The 21,563-nt window shown below is 46.9% G+C and overlaps 1 protein-coding gene across 2 annotated transcripts in view; it reads right to left on the bottom strand.

The window, feature by feature from the left end:
* PLA2R1 (phospholipase A2 receptor 1) overlaps positions 1 to 21,563 on the bottom strand; it is a 94,861-nt gene that overhangs the window by 31,584 nt on the left and 41,714 nt on the right. For both annotated transcript variants that reach the window (XM_044304937.1, XM_044304938.1), the window contains exons 18-21: positions 7,258 to 7,412; positions 5,541 to 5,646; positions 4,434 to 4,564; positions 1,681 to 1,810 (exon numbers count right to left, since the gene is read on the bottom strand). In XM_044304937.1, coding sequence (XP_044160872.1) covers positions 1,681 to 1,810; positions 4,434 to 4,564; positions 5,541 to 5,646; positions 7,258 to 7,412 — 522 coding nt within the window. The remainder of the gene's footprint in view (positions 1 to 1,680; positions 1,811 to 4,433; positions 4,565 to 5,540; positions 5,647 to 7,257; positions 7,413 to 21,563) is intronic.

Below are 21,563 nucleotides of genomic sequence, written 5' to 3'. Positions count from 1 at the left end.
CTCTGGCACCCTGTCACAGTCATTCTTATGACTGTGACACTTCCTGTTCTCGTACCCACGCACCACCGGTTGCGGGTCACCTGCGTTCCACAGGGCCGCGGACTGCGCATGCGCTGCACGGCGCCATTTGGATGCGCTCCGTTACGTCATATTTTCGCGCGATGACGTGGATGCGCCGAGAGATGGCGTCTTGCATCATGGAGCCTTCCGCGCCTGGACATGTGGACCGCAGGTGTACCATATAGAGGTAATTTCCTTCCACCCACCCACTCCTCCTTATATATACCCTGTCTATACACCATTCATTACCTCCTGACGAAGCCGTAGGGCGAAACGCGCGTCGAGGTTGTGCGCCCAGGGTCCATACGCCCACTCACTACCATGTCTTCAGGTACGTTCTGAGCCGGTATTTCCTCTTCCACATTGTTGCTAGGGACCCCTGCACGCATCTATAGTGAGTCCCTATAGTGAGTTACATATCCATGGTGTATATTGCCTTCATTGTCACTCTTACTTGAGTATGATTGCTCCCATGATCTGTTTTCATGGTTCCAGTACTATGTGTAGATTTACTGTGCTCTTCCCTGTACCTAGTATGGTCATCTGCATGATTCATACATAGTAATTGTGTGGAGATATTATATTTGGCCATCCAGGTTAGTTTTGAACATATATTTGCATTTATTCATTGTACCTGTTCGTGTGCTATTACTTATAGACACCAAGGTGTGCTGTGGTGCCTGTGACCCTGCGCTTCTCCGTATTCTTGCAATTCTGTAGTAGCTCCATCCTTTGTATTTTATCAATAAATTTATACCTTTTTATACCATTCTCCACTTGTTCGTTTTGGTTTACCTTAGATGTTATACAAGTGGTAATTGTAGCTGTCTAGTTGACAGGTGGCCTTCTGTAGGTTAACACTACCTTTTTGTGGAACAGACGGATTGCGGACCCATTTAAGTGAATGGGTCCACGATCCCCATGCGGCTGCGCCACGGTCGGTGCCTGTGCATTGCGGACCGCAATTTGCAGTCCACAGCACGCGCACGGGCTTCACACGGTCGTGTCAACAAGCCCTAAAGACTCAGTCACTGAATTTTCCTGCACACTGATATTCACAGCCACCTCTTCCCTTAGTTTTAGGACTCGTGCACATGAATGTAATTTCTTTCCGTGTCCGTTCCGTTGTTTTTTTTTTTTTTTTTTTTTGCAGACCGTATACGGAAGCATTGATTTCAATGAGTCTGCAAAAAATGGAAGTTACTCCGTGTGCATTCCGTTTACGGATTTTCATTCTGCAAAAAGATAGAACATGTCCTATTATTGTCCACATTACGGACCAGCTGTTCCGTTCCACAAAATACGAAATGTACACAGACGTCATCCGTGTTTTTTTTTGCGGATCAGTTTTTTGACAACCGCAAATACATATGGTCGTGGGCATGAGCCCTTAGGGGACAGTTGAGATCCTGGATACTGGAAACGGTACCGATCAGAATATTATGGCAAAATTGTATTCAGTTTCCTTTGTTTTATATCTTCTATCCTCAGAAATCATTATAGTATAATAACAATGTACAAATTATTCTTCACATAGCCTTCGCAGCACAGCCATATGTACTGGTCTGTCGCTATAAATCCCTCATTACTCCTCATTATTGATTACTCGCGGTATATTACCCAGTTCGTTCTCGCAGATAAATCCATAGCCTTTAGGGCTGCACTTTTCAAGATACCATTTTCCAGTTGGGTGAACGTTCTGATTTGCTGATATCAGAGCACATAGCCGGTCTTGGTCATTTACATCCTTCTATAAAGAAAAATATGCACAATTTGCCAAGTAATCGGCTACATAATGACAAAAACAAATGAACATAGAATCTTATGCCGAAAAAAATAAAAAGGCGACATATTCTAAGATAAGTACATAGTGCAAACTGAAGCAATGAATAACATTGAGTCTACTGGTCATAAAAGGGTTGTTCACCTTCAGGGGGTCTTTTGGCAAACTGCCCCCCCCCCCCTCCTCCCTCCTTGACGTGGCTGTAACTACAGAAGGAACCATAATTACCCATTTCCCACCCCTCGGTACCAGCTCGTTTGCTTTGCTACTGCAGCGTGTGAGCTCTCCCACTGTCAGCATCAGGTTTGACGCTGCAGCAGCCAATGACTGGCCACAGTCGTGACCTGCCCTCCTTGTACTATGTCAATTGCACACATCCTTTCTAACGTATTCTATCAGCATCTAGCCACTATCACAACTGATACTATTTAGTGTTGTAATCGCGCTTTTATCCTCTTTGTTAACTTTTGTTGTTTTTGGTTTCCTAATTCCAGTTTCACACTTGCATTGTGGCTTTCCGGTTTTCAGATGAACTCAAAACCGGGCCAAAATGGATCAGTTTTTATCCCTATTCATTGTCAATGGGGACCAAACTGATCAGGATGCATTCCATTCTGTTGCGTTTTTTGACCAGACACAAAACCACTGAAAACTGCGGTTTTGCTTCTGGTCTGCGGAACGGAACAAACCGTATCCCGGCACGAAAATCAATGGTGCTGAATCCATTTTTTTTCCTACCGGATCCAGTTTAGGTTTAATACAACCAGATCAGGCCGAAACAGATGCATCTGGATGTATTAAATGGCGAGAATCCGTTTAATGCCGGTTTGGAGATCCTCTGCGGGATGTCAAAACTAGAAAGCCACGATGCAAGTGTGAAACAGGCCTAACTTATTGTTACATGTAGCGATCTAGTGATTCATTAACTTACTGTGTTTATAAACATTGCTTTCCTCTCTATAGATGCAGCCGAGCAAAACATGATAGCGAACGTGTTTATGTAAACAGTGACATGAAAATAATTAATTGACCTTTTTAAATGAATTTCAATGGCTTTTGTTACGAGATAACACTGTGACGTGTTATCAGTCAGGTTTAGCTCGGTTACATCTGTACTTCACAATACAGTCGTCCTGCTTTATCTGATGAGTTCTGTAACCTGGTGCATGTTTCACGTAATATCTGATGTCGTGTGTTTCATAGATACTCTCTTTTGGCATGTTATAAATTGAGAGTATCTTGTGTAGATCGCCTGAGAAAGTCACCGATATGGTGCCATAATAAAGCGGATTTAATCTATGATCCTTTTTTGACTTGAATACTCCCTGCAACCACCTCCGCTCCAGAATTTGTCTGCCTCTGCAGCTGTATAGTGGGTCCTGCTACCAGTGCTCCTGAAAACAACGTACCAACACTACAACTAGCTCATGTGAGCATCGGCACACCTTGTTTTATATCCTGGTAATCTTGTGCCATGGAGCCCCCCTCTGTGTGTTCTGTATCTTTCTATGTCTGCTATTCTTCATGTCATGGTCAGTATTACACATTAGAGTTTTTATTAGGGTTATATTTAAGGATAGTGAGGGTCGATGTTAAAGGGGTATTCCCATCATAGCATATGCCCCCATTGCCTGATAGGTGCGGGTCCCACCACTGGGACCCGCACCTATATCGAGAACGGAGCGGGGAGCGCTGTGGCTGGAGGATCCTAGACTTCCCGAGGTCCGTCCACAACCAAGCGCTAATCCCCGCCTCTCCCATAGAAGTGAATGGGAGCGTACTGCGCATGTGCGGCCCATGCTCCCATTCATTTCTATGAGGCCGACGGAAATAGCCGAGGCTATTTTCGGTGGCCCCATAGAAATGAATGGAGGGCGGCTGCGCATGCGCAGTGCACCCTCCTTCACCTTCGCGGCTCCGTTCTCGATTATAGGTGCGGGTCCCAGCGGGGACCCGCACCTATAAGACAATGGGGGCATATACTAGCGATATTCCCCCATTGTCTGCGATGGGAAAACCCCTTTAAGGTCTTTTTAAGCAATTGTAGGGAAGCAAGCATTCCTTCCTAACAATCGCTTGTTCGTCAGTGAAGGAAACACATTTACATGCAGCAATCTCTTCCACAGTATGGGCAGGAGTGATCGCCAATGCCATAGTTCTTCACCATATTGAATCACTGTTTGCCGACAACAGAGTGCGGTTTGATCTGCTGCCTGCAAATGATGATTTAGGTGTCTGCACGGACTATCCTATTACCTAATGAACGAGCGTTTTGCTCACATGGCCAAGGTGCAGCTCAGTCCCATTCAAGTGAAGGCAATACCAAGCACTATACATCGTACAGCGATGTGCTTGATAAGCTGCGACTAGTTCTCATGGGATCGATGCGGCATCCTCCAACAGCTGATCCCTGGGTGTTCCAGGAGTTGGACCCCATTGATGACCTATTCTTTTTAAGAAATTTCAAACGTAAAACATGAATAGAAATGCTAAAACCACAAGAGAGATTTAGTAGCAAGTTAAATTGTGTAAGTCTAGAATAGGTAGGCGTCACAAGCACGTTGTCAGTCAGTATGGATATTACACTTACATGGTGATATTGAGCTGGAGTCCAATTATTATATGTTTTTGCGGTGCCGTTTTCCCATAAATCATAGTCAGTTTTGCCGACTCCGATCCAGAAGCCGCTCTTCTCTCCAAACAGCTGCATAACTATAACAGCTGAAGCAAAGGAAAGGTAATTTCCAGCACAGATGATATGAAGGTTTGTTACTAGAATAACCCCACAATCCCCCGCTAAATGATAAAATATACAAAATGTATAACTTTACCCAAAATTTCTCATGCTATGGGGAAAAAAATATATACAAATTAGTATGGGAACACTGAACCTTTACAACATGATTTGCAATATTCGGACCCGTTGTTGTGGGACCATATTAGTGGGTGTCCATGTTGCCCACTATTGCACCCATTTGCCTTCTATACGGCCGCTGACATTATTATATGTGGTCCAGTAATATGTATAGGGGGGGGGGGGGGGGGTTATAAATCCCCCAAGCATTTTACCTTATGGAAACCTGTGCTGGTGAAGGTACTGTAGGTAGCTGCTAGTAGAAAACGTCTTGTAGGATGCCATAAGGCAGGCATGCTCAACCTGCGGCCCTCCAGCTGTTGTAAAACTACAACTCCCACCATGCCCTGCTGTAGGCTGATAGATGTAGGTTGTCCGGGAATGATGGGAGTTGTAGTTTTGCAACAGCTGGAGGGCCGCAAGTTGAGCATGCCTGCATTAAGGCAATACACTTGAACCTGTCATTGTTATCTGTAGCCTGGAAAACCCCTTTAAATGTGAATATTTTCAGTTTGTCTATAGAAAATCTTTTTATTAATTCTAGCCAAGGATGCAAAAATGTGTAGAGGTGATTATAGAAGTTAAACCAAATTTGTCAAAAAGACGCGCACGGCCACATGTTTGGCATTGTGCATAGTTTAATCAATGTCACGTGTTTTCAGACTCCTCGTAGCCACAACGCCTTTGTCTAGACTCTTGTCAAAACTTTCAATGTAGGTGAATATATAATACATTGTACTCCAGTTACTGTATATGTGATGATATACTCCTTTACATCTATATGGCTTTTTGGTTATTTTATGGCTAGCTATTTTCTAGAAACCTTTATCTGCATTGTATTACCTTGTTCTATCCCGTTTGTAATTGTGGCCAGACCTCCGCCATGTTCCCTACAGTAGTTAGAAGCCGAATACCAGTCCATCTTTCCATCTTTGTAGACAAAAAAGCACTGTAAAAAATAATGATATATTGGAGAATTAGTATCCGTATACTCATGAAGTACCAAGACCCTGTTCACACCAAGCTCAGGTGGGAAAATCTCTTGTATGTGGGACTTATAACTGAGAACATTTGCAGCTGTGTGCTATATAGATGTATTTGTCTTCCAAATGCTCCCATTGCAATAATGTATACGGCATATATGCTTTCCAATATAGTTCGGGGGAAAAAAATCTATTCTAGGACATAATGCCAGGTCTCTCTTTTGGCATAAGTCCAGTGCAGAGACATCTGGCCTCCATGTCAGGAGGTTTTCTTGGCATATACACTGGGTGTTCACTGTTCAGACTAAAGTGTGTGGAACATTGTAATGGAAATAGGAATTATCTATATAACGGACAGGGGAAACTGCTGGTATACCCTGAGGCCCACGGCCGGATGTATGGGCAACAGCAACGAGTGCTCGGTGCAGTCCATGCTGAAGAGGTCGATCCCTTCCTTCAGTAGGAAAGTTCTCTATGATATTCAAGCCTTTCTGGCTTTCTGGACAAGCATTTCTGCTGAAATACTCTGTGCTCATGTAGCCTCTCACTTCAATAGTTACGATAGTGTCCCAGTCACATACGCCTCTCTGTCTTCCTAAACATTTATCACATTTGCTGCAGAGTCAGACTGGGGTACTTTGGGCCCACCAGAGAATTATTATTGGGACCCAACCCCCATATCATGAAAAGTCTAATAGGCTTTGTTCAGAGAAATAGACCCTAGTGGAAATTTATTGTCTCCAAATTATTATTTTTTTCTCTCTCGACTTTTGGGGCCCATTATGGTATCTGAGCTTGAGCCCATAATGGGCTTGAGAGGATCTACTGGTACTCTGGTGGGCTAGTCCAACGCTGCATTACTGGATGCCATTGCTAGGCTTTCATTCACGTAAAACGCATAGATTCAGTTATCTGCTCTAGAATAGCTTGTTAGCGCCTATCGCCCAAACCCAGGGGCATTTACACCACCAGTCCACCCTTAAAGGAGTATTCCCATCACAGTCAATGGGGGCATATTGCTAGGATAGGCTCCCATTGTCTCATAGGGGCGGGTCCCACATCTGGGACCCCCACAGGCTCCGAGAACGGAGTGGGAAGAGTGTTGGCTGGAGGACCCTAGATTTCCCGGGGTCTGGCCATTGCCAAGCGCTCTCCCCATACAAGAGAATGGGAGCGCACCGCGGCTATTTTTGGCGACCCCATAGAAATGAATGAAGGGCGGCTGTGCATGCACAGTGCACCCTCCACCACCTTTCCCTCTCCGTTATCGGTATAGGTACCTCTGGGACCTGCACCTGTCAGACAATGGGGGTATATCCTAGCAATATTCCCCCATTGATGGAACACCCCTGAGTGCATGGTTCGCTGCCACAAAATCAACAAGCTCATCTCGTGAAATACTCTGTGCTGCTTGGAGGACCCTGTTTCTTTCATAATCTTGTAAATGCCCCTGACCCTTCCCATATCAGGAGGAAAATTTCCTAAAACCAATCCTAGCAACCTCGCAATGAAATCTGCATGCTATATGGGGTGCACTACTACACCCAGGCTGCCCACAATTTTTAAAAGATTACAACCTTGTTCCCATAGTACAGCCAGTCCTCTGGACAGATCTCGTACTCTTGGTCATGATCATTATCCACTGGGGTGTAGTGCTTTTCCATTTTGAATATTAGGTTTGTTTTACATATGGCTGAATTCGGGGAGAGGCAATCCGAGAAACTCCACAGCCCTATGAAACACGACACAACATAGGGACATTACGGATACAAAATAATTACTGATAAAAATAAAATTACCATTTTAATGACACTGCATGGTGGGAGTACAGTTGTGCCTTATATTACAGTGTAAGACCTCATGCTTATGGCTGTAGCACAGATCCATTATGTACAGGTTCATGATATGGTGCCCATTGCATGCTATGCGTCCATCCTGTATCTCCATGTGCCTCTGATTTTATTTGATTCACTTTTTCTCTGAGACTAATGACAGCAAGTTAAAAGGTGACAGCTACCATAAATATCAGTTATAGCTTCATGTTGGGTAATATAGTCTTTGAAAGCACATACAGTAGGGGGGGGGGGGGCAGAGCCTGTCCGTGCTGGATGGTGGAAGCTCGTGAGTAGCGCTCCCGCCACCAAGCCTCTATATAGCGCTATCTAAGCACACTAACCTACCGGGATGGTTAAAATACAACCTAAAAACTCCCTGGGTAGTACAGCGGCATCTTCAGGCGATCCCTCGCTCCAGATAGACATGGAGAAATACATCTGCAGACAGCCGCAGAAGCAGGCCTCGCGCGCTCCTAAAATGGCGCCTCAGCCAAAAGAATCAGAGCATCATCTCCCCGAAAAACAAGCCTCAGACCTCAGTGCAACTGAGGAAACCTCCTCCACAGATCAAGAGGTGAGTGAACCCACCACACTTACCAGATTCTATCTGGATGAGGCTCTTCAGAGGGCTTCGGCCCCGTCATCAAAACGGAGGTCCGCCATATTGAGGAGAGAGTGGAGTCCCTGGAACACAACTAGGACGCCATACTCTCATTCAACTCCGCCGTCAGAACCACCTCAGACACTCACTGTACGGCGATTAACAATTCCCTACTGCTCTTCGAAGACCAGGAGAATAGGAGCCGTAGGAAGGATATCAGAATCGGGAATCTTCCTGAGGCAACAGAAAAAGAGGACCTATTTGCGCTCATGAAGGAGCTGTTTGCGTTGTTACTGGGCTCAGGTCGGCATTACGCCCCAAACCTCTCCCTTCTGGTAACCCCAGGGACATAATCTGTGGCTTGCTAAGCTTCCGTGATACTGAAGCTATCCTACAAAAATCCAGAACCATAGGTGATATTAAGCTTCTGGGATCTAAAATATAGATTTATCAGGACCTTGCATCTTCTACCCTCCAGAAAAGGAGGATTTTGAAACCTCTCACAGATCTCCTGCGCTCCTCTAGGATCATGTACCGTTGGTTGTTCCCCTTCGGTCTACTTATCTCATCTGGAAACAGACATTTCACCATTTGTTCCCCTAAGGACTTGCGACATATATGGGAACCTCTGAATCTGGAGCCTATGGAACTGTCCTCCTGGATGCCTGTTCCTCTGGATGAAGACTTGCCTCCATTACAAGTACCTCCCGCATGGTCCACTGTGAGGAGGCAGAAGAACAGAAGACGCATCCTCTTTCTCTTTCCCTGATAGAGGTTACTGTATTGTTACTATAACATGCAAAGTCTCCTATGTGGCAGGATTGCTTCCCCCCCCCCCTTCCCTTTCACCTCCTCATCTATTCCCAATCCTTTACTTTTTCTCCTGCAAAAGTGGGAGGATTAAGATCTTAGGTGACTATCAATGTTCATATGTCCTCAGCTGGGTTAGTCCATTAACTCCATCATACGCCCAGTGGGCTTTCTTAATGGAGGTTTGGGCAGATCAGGCTATACATGTTAGTGTACTCCCCTATTCAGTTATCTCTCTACGCAGTTAAACTGCATACCTACGGAGCCTTCTGGTTGAATATGCTCCTTTTAGTTACAGTTTGGTTTCTACTGTTGGATCATAGAGCATACGGTATACAGCCTTTCTCGTCTTTCATAAATTTATGATGGCTGCTTTAAAATTGAATGTAGCTACCTTTAATGTGAATGGGTGCAATAGTCCTATAAAGAGAAGTCGCATTTTTCGAGAACAGGTAAAACACAAATGGCAAGAGACGCATTTTAGAAAGGGCCATATCCCAAATCTTGCTCGCTCTTCATTTCAGACATGGAATCATTCCTGTTACGATCTGCCCTCTTCTAGGGGAGTTAGTATTGGTGTACATAAGAGTGTCCCCTTTTGCACCGTGGTGGAGGTTGCGGACTCAGATGGGAGATATCTGCTTTTAAAGGGTAAGTTGGGCGGTGTGGAGATCACCTTATGCAATCTATACACCCCTAACTGTAACACTTCCAAATGGTTAAGCAAGATACTACATAAAATATCTATATTTGCCTCTGGTTTACGGATTATAGGAGGCGATTTTAATCTGGTCCTCAACCCTCTTCTGGATTCGTCCACTCGCAGGTCCGTGATCTCTTATAAGGCGCTGAAGGGAATACAAAGCAGAATTCAAGGTATGGGTCTATGCGATGTTTGGAGGGCCTTACATGTAGATAGAAGGGATTATTCCTTTTACTCTCACCCGCATAAATCCTATCAGCGTCTTGATTATTTGCTCATATCTGATAGACTGTTGACACATGTACAAAATGCGGAAGTCCATGGTATTACAGTATCAGATCATGCCCCTGTATCCCTCTCCCTAGCTGTTCTGGATGTTTCCGGTAGGGAATGGATCTGGAAACTTAATCCCACAATCCTAGATACTCAATCAAATACAGACACTTTAAATAACAGATTGATAGATTACTTTACGCTTAATACTGTATCCGACGCTTCCCCGGCTTCTATTTGGGAAGCTCATAAATCAGTCATACGGGGTGAATTCATAGCTTCAGGTTCCCACTTAAAGAAAAGGCGAGAAGCACGCCTATCTTCTTTATTGTCCCAAATAGCCAAATTAGAACAGGCCCATAAAAGATTCCTAGCAGTCAAGGAATTAGATGCTCTGCTAGTTCTCAGAGCGGATCTGAAAGCTTTATTAAATATAAAAGCAGCTAAAGCTTATGCAAAGGTCAGACATAAACAATATTCTCATGATGGGCATAAAGGGAACAGGATGATGTCTGCTCTTGTTAAAAAAAACTAAATGAACAGTCCTATATATCAAAAATGTGGAATAACAAAGGTGAATTAGTGGCTGACGCTCATAACATAGCCAAGATTTTCAACTCATATTACGCTTCTTTATATTGCATCCGTGCAGATGAGCCCCCAGTAACCATACAGGACAGACTTGACCTCACCAAAAAGTTTTTGCTGACTCTTAATTTACCCTAGTTATCACAAGAGGATAAGGAATCCCTAATCTCTCCTATCACCCTTCAGGAAGTACAAAACAATACTTAACCCCTTCGGGAAAAAGTCCTGGTCCTGATGGTCTACCGATCATGTACTACAATTTTTTTTTCCAGTGTTAGGCCCACATCTGATGTCCTATTTTAACTCTCTACTAGAAGGGTCTCTGTCACGGCTGTGGATGGGGGAAACCCTCAGCCGTGCGAGGCCAGGTGGTGAAGTGGCTACTCGGCCATGAGAACAGGATAGGGAGCAGGTCACCTCCTACAGCGTCCCTATCCTGACCCTAACTCCTAACTTGCATGGGCCGACCTTTGAGGTAGGAGGACCCATGCGCAGGAACCTCGGAGCCCTATCTTACCCTCCGCAGATCCCTGCGCTAGGAGCTGGGTAAGACGACCTACTCCTCCTTGACACGGAGGAGCAGGAGTCTAAATGGCCAAGCTGTTGGGAAGAGGGGAACAGAAACAACAATACGGAAATGGCAGGCGAACAACAAGTTCACCAACCTGCCACAGCCTTGCTGACTGGATCCCTACACAAACAGGGATCCAGAACCGTATGCTGCACAGAAACATATAAAGGTCCCAACAGAAACAACTTGCTACAACACACACAGAAAGACATAGGCATACAACTATACATTTTGACCATAACATAGACCTATGACCACAGTGGTGGCTCTCACAGGCAGAATGGGAAACACAGGAGGCTGCTCCAGCTAGCAGGGCTGCAGCAACCTACTGGGCCCTGGCAACGCCCCAGACTATATAGGCCAAGAAGCCACACCCACCGTCGGACACACCCAGTGACATCACACACACACACTGGGAAGGGAGTTAACCCTACAAACACCACAGAAGGGAAACTCACATAAAAGGGAAAGTGTCCAACAGAACACACTGTGGCTGTTACCGCTGGCAGCGACATGGGTGGGAGCCGTCCAGGGAGTCAGCCCGAGGGCCGGGACAGTGCCACCACATGTACACAACAACCAAACGTTGCCACGGGCAACCACAGTGCGGGGAATGATGTCCATGCGCACACAAACATAAAACACAGTGCACACCAGACATACAAACGTGCATACACACACAACTCCCCGGGAACCGCACACAAAGCTGATGTCCGCGGCAACCGCACTGAGGCCAACTACATTATGCCTCAGCTGCGGTTGACACAACAACCAAAACCGCGGGCAACTGTATGCGGCTCCCAAGGAGTCACGACCATAAGCGTGGCCGTGACAGTCTCCTCCTGCTAAACAAGCATTGGAGGCACATATCGTGGTCCTTCCAAAACCAAATAAAGACCCTGAACTTCCTTACAACTACAGACCTATCTCCCTCTTGAACACAGACACTAAGTTATGGGCCAAATTATTGGCACACAGAATTGCTCCCTTCCTACACAACCTTGTATCTCCAGAACAGTCGGGATTTGTTGGGGGATGAGAATGCAGGGACAGCACTTTCAGAATACAGATGTTAATCCAACATACTCTAGCAGCCTCACTCTATTGGGTACTGATGCAGAAAAGGCATTTGATAGAGTAGACTGGAGGTTTAAGGAGACTACCCTATACAAGTTTGGCTTCCATCCAAGATTTGTTGGGGCAGTGCTGTCCCTGTACTCTACCCCTCATGCAAGGGTGTGGGTCAATGGAATCCTTTCCCCACATTTTAACATTACAAACAGCACTCGCCAGGGTTGCCCATTGTCCCCAACCATCTTTATACTTTGCCTTGAAACTCTTATTCAGGCCATTAGGCAAAATGAAAACCTCAAAGGGGTTAAGATTGGTTCTACGCAGCATTCAGTGGCAGCATTTGCTGACGACATGTTGCTGATCCTGTCTGATCCAGAAAAGGCCTTCCCTGAGATTTTAAAGTTGCTGGATGTTTTTGGTCACTTATCTAATTTTAAAATGAACCTCCCCAAGTGTTCGGCCATGGGTATTAATGTGCCTAGAAGCACCATTTCCACACGAAACATTTCCCTTTTGTATGGGTCTCTTCTCATATTAAATATCTTGGTGTTAATATTACAAGTGATCCCAGTCAACTATTTCACCTAAACTACCCTGCCCTATTATCCGATATTCGTTCTCAGCTATCAGGTCTGAAGATTCTTTATCTTTCATGGATAGGTAGGAAAAACTTGTTAAAGACTTATGTTCTTCCCAACCAACTTTACCTCTTGCAAACCTTGCCAATCTCCCTTCCCAAATCATATTTGTTGCAAATACGCAGACTTTTCTCATCATTTATTTGGAAACCAACTAAGCCACGAGTGTCGTACAATCTCCTATTCCAACCAATCTCCAGAGGAGGTTTTGGTTTGCCAGACGTACAACTATACTACCTAGACAACTTGTTGAGGCTACACTCTGAAATACTAAACCCCTTCTCTCCTAAACTAGGTTGTCTTATTTGGCCCGTCCGAAATGGTTAGATTACGGACAGTACCATCTTCTGCAGACTCTCTTAGTTGTCGTTCAAATTCCACATATTTAGGAGTTCGTAAGGTCTGGAACACTGTTTCTCCCCTCTTAGAACTTCCACGGTGCCCATCTCCCTTCATGCCTATGAGACTGGTCCATTTATTATATACGTGAGGATTATATAGACAATCTCAACTTGTGGGCAGCGTTTGGAAATTTGCCAATGGGTGATGTGTTGAAAGGCAACGTCATACCTAGTTTTCAGAGTTTATTGGAATCGCACAATGTCAGCAAATGGTCACACATGCATTACTAACACTTCAGCTTAATGTGTAAGGAGTACTTAGATAAAGCGCGTAAAGATTACATTCCCTCATGGTACGATAAAATTGTACAATCTCCTAGGCCTAGACGTAAATTACTTTCTTATACAACAAACTACTAGAGACTGAGATGGTCGAGAAACCACTTTTCATCCAACAGTGGGAGTTTGAGCTTGAAGTTAACTTCTCAGAGTCTGAAGTAACTAGGATACTTAGTCACTCACATGGCTTTTTCTCGTTGCATAACAACACAGGAAAATGCCCTAAGTGGTACTGAACCCCTGACATATTGCACAAAATGTTTCCCTCAGTGTCGGAGAATTGTTGGAGGTGTCACGCATCACTGGGTACAACACTACATATATGGTGGTCATGCCCTGGGATTCGTCCGTTTTGGGATGAAGTGGCCAATGAGATTAAAAAGATTTGCCCAGCTGGTACATGACTCTCACCCAAAGCCGTTCTTCTGAATTTGCCTGACCTGCATTGTCCCCTCAACAAACACTCCTTACTCTCCTCTAATAGCTGCAGCAAAATTGCTGATCCCTCTAAACTGGCTTTCCGAACAGGCCCCTACTATATTGAGGTGGAGGGAAAAGGTTCAGGAAATCTGCAGATTAGAGGAGCTTTTCAGTTGGGAATCCCTCGCCCATGACAAATAGTTACTAAATTGGGCACCATGGTTACAGAGGGATCAGAGGTTACCCATAGGCCCAGACCTGCACATCGCTACGTCGGTTTAATTGCGCCTGATCTGCCCATTTACATTCACATTTATAGCTATGCAGCTCCGATTTGTTGCTTGTAAAGTTACTCACTCATATTGGCTTTTTAGCTCCTTCATTCTCTTAGTGCTGATAATTGACCGTTTGTATGAGTTATCTGAAGATATGTGATATTTAGAGTTGAGCGAACACCTGGATGTTCGGGTTCGAGAAGTTCGGCCGAACATCCCGGAAATGTTCGGGTTCGGGATCCGAACCCGATCCGAACTTCGTCCCGAACCCGAACCCCATTGAAGTCAATGGGGACCCGAACTTTTCGGCACTAAAAAGGCTGTAAAACAGCCCAGGAAAGAGCTAGAGGGCTGCAAAAGGCAGCAACATGTAGGTAAATCCCCTGCAAACAAATGTGGATAGGGAAATGAATTAAAATAAAAATTAAATAAATAAAAATTAACCAAAATCAATTGGAGAGAGGTTCCATAGCAGAGAATCTGGCTTCCCGTCACCCACCACTGGAACAGTCCATTCTCAGATATTTAGGCCCCGGCACCCAGGCAGAGGAGAGAGGTCCCGTAACAGAGAATCTGTCTTCATGTCAGCAGAGAATTAGTCTGCATGTCATAGCAGAGAATGAGGCTTCACGTCAGCCACCACTGCAACAGTCCATTGGCATATATTTAGGCCCAGCACACACACAGGCAGAGGAGAGAGGTCCCGTAACAGAGAATCTGGCTTCATGTCAGCAGAGAATCAGTCTGCATGTCATAGCAGAGAATGAGGCTTCACGTCAGCCACCACTGCAACAGTCCATTGGCATATATTTAGGCCCAGCACACAGGCAGAGGAGAGAGGTCCCGTAACAGAGAATCTGGCTTCATGTCAGCAGAGAATCAGTCTGCATGTCATAGCAGAGAATCAGGCTTCACGTCACCCACCACTGCAACAGTCCATTGTCATAAATTTAGGCCTAGCACTAGTGTTGAGCGGCATGTCCCATATTCGAATTCGCGAAATTTTGTGAATATTCGAAAGAATATTCGTAAAATATTCGCGATTATTCAAATTCGTTATTATTTCGCATATGCGATAATTCGAATTTTCGCATCGCATAATACATATGCTATGCAAAATTCACATGTGCGCTAATGAAATCGCCTTACGAAGATTCGCAACTCAATTCAATCACTAATGTATGAATGCAATGCCCTTTGCCTCTGTTCTGGGACAAGTGTAGATATTCGCATGTGCGCTAATAAAATCGCCTTACGAAGATTCGCACCTCAATCACTTTCTAGGGAATGTGAGACTTTTGGGAATCAATCGAGATACAGTGGGGGGTGATGACAGTAGTTGACAGAGTACAGATCAATGTAATCTGTAAGGTGGAAAGTAAAATAAAAAATACGAATATTCGTAAATCGAATTTTACGAAGTTCTACGTATTCGCGAATATGGTGCTATACTATATGAATGCACAGGCCTTTGCCTCTCTGTTCTGGGGACAAGTGTAGATATTTGCATTTGCGTTAATAAAATCGCCTTACGAAGATTCGCAGCTCAATTCAATCACTAATGTATGAATGCAAAGCCCTTTGCCTCTGTTCTGGGACAAGTGTAGATATTCGCATGTGCGCTAATAAAATCGCCTTACGAAGATTCGCAACTCAATTCACTAATGTATGAATGCAAAGCCCTTTGCCTCTGTTCTGGGACGTGCCGATATTCGCATGTGCGCTAATAAAATCGCCTTACGAAGATTCGCGCCTCAATCACTTTCTAGGCAATGTGAGTAAGATCTGAGCTGTTGGACCTTTGGGAAACAATCAATTATATGTGTACTGTAATTTTGTGGGGGGGGGGGGAAACAAAAAACGAATATTCGTTTTTACGAATATATAGCACTATATTCGAAATATTCGCGAAATCGCGAAGTTGCGATATTCGCGAAAAAAATTGGCTTTTCGAATATTCGCGCTCAACACTACCCAGCACCCAGGCAGAGGAGAGAGGTCCCGTAACAGAGAATCTGTCTTCATGTCAGCAGAGAATTAGTCTGCATGTCATAGCAGAGAATGAGGCTTCACGTCAGCCACCACTGCAACAGTCCATTGGCATATATTTAGGCCCAGCACCCAGGCAGAGGAGGGAGGTCCCGTAACAGAGAATCTGTCTTCATGTCAGCAGAGAATCAGTCTGCATGTCATAGCAGAGAATCAGGCTTCACGTCAGCCACCACTGCAACAGTCCATTGGCATATATTTAGGCCCAGCACCCAGGCAGAGGAGGGAGGTCCCGTAACAGAGAATCTGTCTTCATGTCAGCAGAGAATTAGTCTGCATGTCATAGCAGAGAATGAGGCTTCACGTCAGCCACCACTGCAACAGTCCATTGGCATATATTTAGGCCCAGCACACACACAGGCAGAGGAGAGAGGTCCCGTAACAGAGAATCTGGCTTCATGTCAGCAGAGAATCAGTCTGCATGTCATAGCAGAGAATGAGGCTTCACGTCAGCCACCACTGCAACAGTCCATTGGCATATATTTAGGCCCAGCACACACACAGGCAGAGGAGAGAGGTCCCGTAACAGAGAATCTGGCTTCATGTCAGCAGAGAATCAGTCTGCATGTCATAGCAGAGAATCAGGCTTCACGTCAGCCACCACTGTAACAGTCCATTGTCATATATTTAGGCCCAGGCACCCAGGCAGAGGAGAGAGGTCCCGTAACAGACAATCTGGCTTCATGTCAGCAGAGAATCAGTCTTCATATCATAGCAGAGAATCAGGCTTCACGTCAGCCACCAATGCAACAGTCCATTGTCAGATATTTAGGCCCAGCACCCAGGCAGAGGAGAGAGGTCCCGTAACAGACAATCAGGCTTCACGTCAGCCACCACTGCAACAGTCCATTGGCATATATTTAGGCCCAGCACACACACAGGCAGAGGAGAGAGGTCCCGTAACAGAGAATCTGTCTTCATGTCAGCAGAGAATTAGTCTGCATGTCATAGCAGAGAATGAGGCTTCACGTCAGCCACCACTGCAACAGTCCATTGGCATATATTTAGGCCCAGCACCCAGGCAGAGGAGGGAGGTCCCGTAACAGAGAATCTGTCTTCATGTCAGCAGAGAATTAGTCTGCATGTCATAGCAGAGAATGAGGCTTCACGTCACCCACCACTGCAACAGTCCATTGGCATATATTTAGGCCTAGCACACAGGCAGAGGAGAGAGGTCCCGTAACAGACAATCTGGCTTCATGTCAGCAGAGAATCAGTCTGCATGTCATAGCAGAGAATGAGGCTTCACGTCACCCACCACTGCAACAGTCCATTGGCATATATTTAGGCCTAGCACACAGGCAGAGCAGAGAGGTCCCGTAACAGACAATCTGGCTTCATGACAGCAGAGAATCAGTCTGCATGTCATAGCAGAGAATGAGGCTTCACGTCACCCACCACTGCAACAGTCCATTGGCATATATTTAGGCCTAGCACACAGGCAGAGCAGAGAGGTCCCGTAACAGACAATCTGGCTTCATGACAGCAGAGAATCAGTCTGCATGTCATAGCAGAGAATGAGGCTTCACGTCACCCACCACTGCAACAGTCCATTGGCATATATTTAGGCCTAGCACACAGGCAGAGCAGAGAGGTCCCGTAACAGACAATCTGGCTTCATGTCAGCAGAGAATCAGTCTGCATGTCATAGCAGAGAATCAGGCTTCACGTCAGCCACCACTGCAACAGTCCATTGTCATAAATTTAGGCCCAGCACCCAGGCAGAGGAGAGAGGTCCCGTAACAGACAATCTGGCTTCATGTCAGCAGAGAATTAGTCTGCATGTCATAGCAGAGAATCAGGCTTCATGTCAGCCACCACTGCAACAGTCCATTGGCATATATTTAGGCCTAGCACACAGGCAGAGGAGAGGTTCATTCAACTTTGGGTAGCCTCGCAATATAATGGTAAAATGAAAATAAAAATAGGATTGAATGAGGAAGTGCCCTGGAGTCCAATAATATATGGTTATGGGGAGGTAGTTAATGTCTAATCTGGACAAGGGACGGACAGGTCCTGTGGGATCCATGCCTGGTTCATTTTTAAGAACGTCAGCTGGTCCACATTGGCTGTAGACAGGCGGCTGCGTTTGTCTGTAATGACGCCCCCTGCCGTGCTGAATACACGTTCAGACAAAACGCTGGCTGCCGGGCAGGCCAGCACCTCCAAGGCATAAAAGGCTAGCTCTGGCCACGTGGACAATTTAGAGACCCAGAAGTTGAATGGGGCCGAACCATCAGTCAGTACGTGGAGGGGTGTGCACACGTACTGTTCCACCATGTTAGTGAAATGTTGCCTCCTGCTAACACGTTGCGTATCAGGTGGTGGTGCAGTTAGCTGTGGCGTGTTGACAAAAGTTTTCCACATCTCTGCCATGCTAACCCTGCCCTCAGAGGAGCTGGCCGTGACACAGCTGCCTTGGCGACCTCTTGCTCCTCCTCTGCCTTGGCCTTGGGCTTCCACTTGTTCCCCTGTGACATTTGGGAATGCTCTCAGTAGCGCGTCTACCAACGTGCGCTTGTACTCGCGCATCTTCCTATCACGCTCCAGTGCAGGAAGTAAGGTGGGCACATTGTCTTTGTAGCGTGGATCCAGCAGGGTGGCAACCCAGTAGTCCGCACAGGTTAAAATGTGGGCAACTCTGCTGTCGTTGCGCAGGCACTGCAGCATGTAGTCGCTCATGTGTGCCAGGCTGCCCAGGGATAAGGACAAGCTGTCCTCTGTGGGAGGCGTATCGTCATCGTCCTGCCTTTCCCCCCAGCCACGCACCAGTGATGGACCCGAGCTGCGTTGGGTGCCACCCCGCTGTGACCATGCTTCATCCTCATCCTCCTCCACCTCCTCCTCATCCTCGTCCTCCTCGTCCTCCAGTAGTGGGCCCTGGCTGGCCACATTTGTACCTGGCCTCTGCTGTTGCCAAAAACCTCCCTCTGAGTCACTTCGAAGAGACTGGCCTGAAAGTGCTAAAAATGACCCCTCTTCCTCCTCCTCCTCCTCCTCCTCCTGGGCCACCTCCTCTTCCATCATCGCCCTAAGTGTTTTCTCAAGGAGACATAGAAGTGGTATTGTAACGCTGATAACGGTGTCATCGCCACTGGCCATGTTGGTGGAGTACTCGAAACAGCGCAACAGGGCACACAGGTCTCGCATGGAGGCCCAGTCATTGGTGGTGAAGTGGTGCTGTTCTGTAGTGCGACTGACCCGTGCGTGCTGCAGCTGAAACTCCACTATGGCCTGCTGCTGCTCGCACAGTCTGTCCAGCATGTGCAAGGTGGAGTTCCACCTGGTGGGCACGTCGCATATGAGGCGGTGAGCGGGAAGGCCGAAGTTACGCTGTAGCGCAGACAGGCGAGCAGCAGCAGGATGTGAACGCCGGAAGCGCGAACAGACGGCCCGCACTTTATGCAGCAGCTCTGACATGTCGGGGTAGTTGTGAATGAACTTCTGCACCACCAAATTCAGCACATGCGCCAAGCAAGGGATGTGCGTCAAATTGGCTAGTCCCAGAGCTGCAACGAGATTTCGCCCATTATCACACACCACCAGGCCGGGCTTGAGGCTCACCGGCAGCAACCACTCGTCGGTCTGTTGTTCAATACCCCGCCACAACTCCTGTGCGGTGTGGGGCCTGTCCCCCAAACATATGAGTTTCAGAATGGCCTGCTGACGTTTACCCCGGGCTGTGCTGAAGTTGGTGGTGAAGGTGTGTGGCTGACTGGATGAGCAGGTGGAAGAAGAGGAGGAGGAAGCCGAGAAGGAGGAGGTGGCAACAGGAGGCAAAGAATGTTGCCCTGCGATCCTTGGCGGCGGCAGGACGTGCGCCAAACAGCTCTCCGCCTGGGGCCCAGCTGCCACTACATTTACCCAGTGTGCAGTTAGGGAGATATAGCGTCCCTGGCCGTGCTTACTGGTCCACGTATCTGTGGTTAGGTGGACCTTGCTACAGATGGCGTTGCGCAGTGCACACTTGATTTTATCGGATACTTGGTTGTGCAGGGAAGGCACGGCTCTCTTGGAGAAGTAGTGCCGGCTGGGAACAACATACTGTGGGACAGCAAGCGACATGAGCTGTTTGAAGCTGTCTGTGTCCACCAGCCTAAATGACAGCATTTCATAGGCCAGTAGTTTAGAAATGCTGGCATTCAGGGCCAGGGATCGAGGGTGGCTAGGTGGGAATTTACGCTTTCTATCAAATGTTTGTGAGATGGAGAGCTGAACGCTGGCGTGTGACATGGTTGAGACGCTTGGTGACGGAGGTGGTGGTGGTGGTGTTGGTGGTACATCCCCTGTTTGCTGGGCGGCAGGTGCCAACGTTCCTCCAGAGGCGGAGGAAGAGGCCGAGGCGGCAGCAGCAGAATAGGCCGAGGCGGCAGCAGCAGAAGAGGTAGCAGGGGGAGCCTGAGTGACTTCCTTGGTTTTAAGGAGTTTACTCCACTGCAGTTCATGCTTTGCATGCAGGTGCCTGGTCATGCAGGTTGTGCTCAGGTTCAGAACGTTAATGCCTCGCTTCAGGCTCTGATGGCACAGCGTGCAAACCACTCGGGTCTTGTCGTCAGCACATTGTTTGAAGAAGTGCCATGCCAGGGAACTCCTTGAAGCTGCCTTTGGGGTGCTCGGTCCCAGATGGCGGCGGTCAGTAGCAGGCGGAGTCTCTTGGCGGCGGGTGTTCTGCTTTTGCCCACTGCTCCCTCTTTTGCTACGCTGTTGGCTCGGTCTCACCACTGCCTCTTCCTCCGAACTGTGAAAGTCAGTGGCACGACCTTCATTCCATGTGGGGTCTAGGACCTCATCGTCCCCTGCATCGTCTTCCACCCAGTCTTGATCCCTGACCTCCTGTTCAGTCTGCACACTGCAGAAAGACGCAGCAGTTGGCACCTGTGTTTCGTCATCATCAGAGACATGCTGAGGTGGTATTCCCATGTCCTCATCATCAGGAAACATAAGTGGTTGTGCGTCAGTGCATTCTATGTCTTTCACCGCTGGGGAAGGGCTAGGTGGATGCCCTTGGGAAACCCTGCCAGCGGAGTCTTCAAACAGCATAAGAGACTGCTGCATAACTTGAGGCTGAGACAGTTTCCCTGGTATGCATGGGGGTGATGTGACAGACTGATGGGGTTGGTTTTCAGGCGCCATCTGTGCGCTTTCTGCAGAAGACTGGGTGGGAGATAATGTGAACGTGCTGGATCCACTGTCGGCCACCCAATTGACTAATGCCTGTACCTGCTCAGGCCTTACCATCCTTAGAACGGCATTGGGCCCCACCATATATCGCTGTAAATTCTGGCGGCTACTGGGACCTGAGGTAGTTGGTACACTAGGACGTGTGGATGTGGCAGAACGGCCACGTCCTCTCCCAGCACCAGAGG

Source organism: Bufo gargarizans, chromosome 8 (assembly GCF_014858855.1).
Source record: "Bufo gargarizans isolate SCDJY-AF-19 chromosome 8, ASM1485885v1, whole genome shotgun sequence".
NCBI classification, from domain to species: domain Eukaryota; kingdom Metazoa; phylum Chordata; class Amphibia; order Anura; family Bufonidae; genus Bufo; species Bufo gargarizans.
This window is presented reverse-complemented; position numbering and strand designations above follow the sequence as displayed.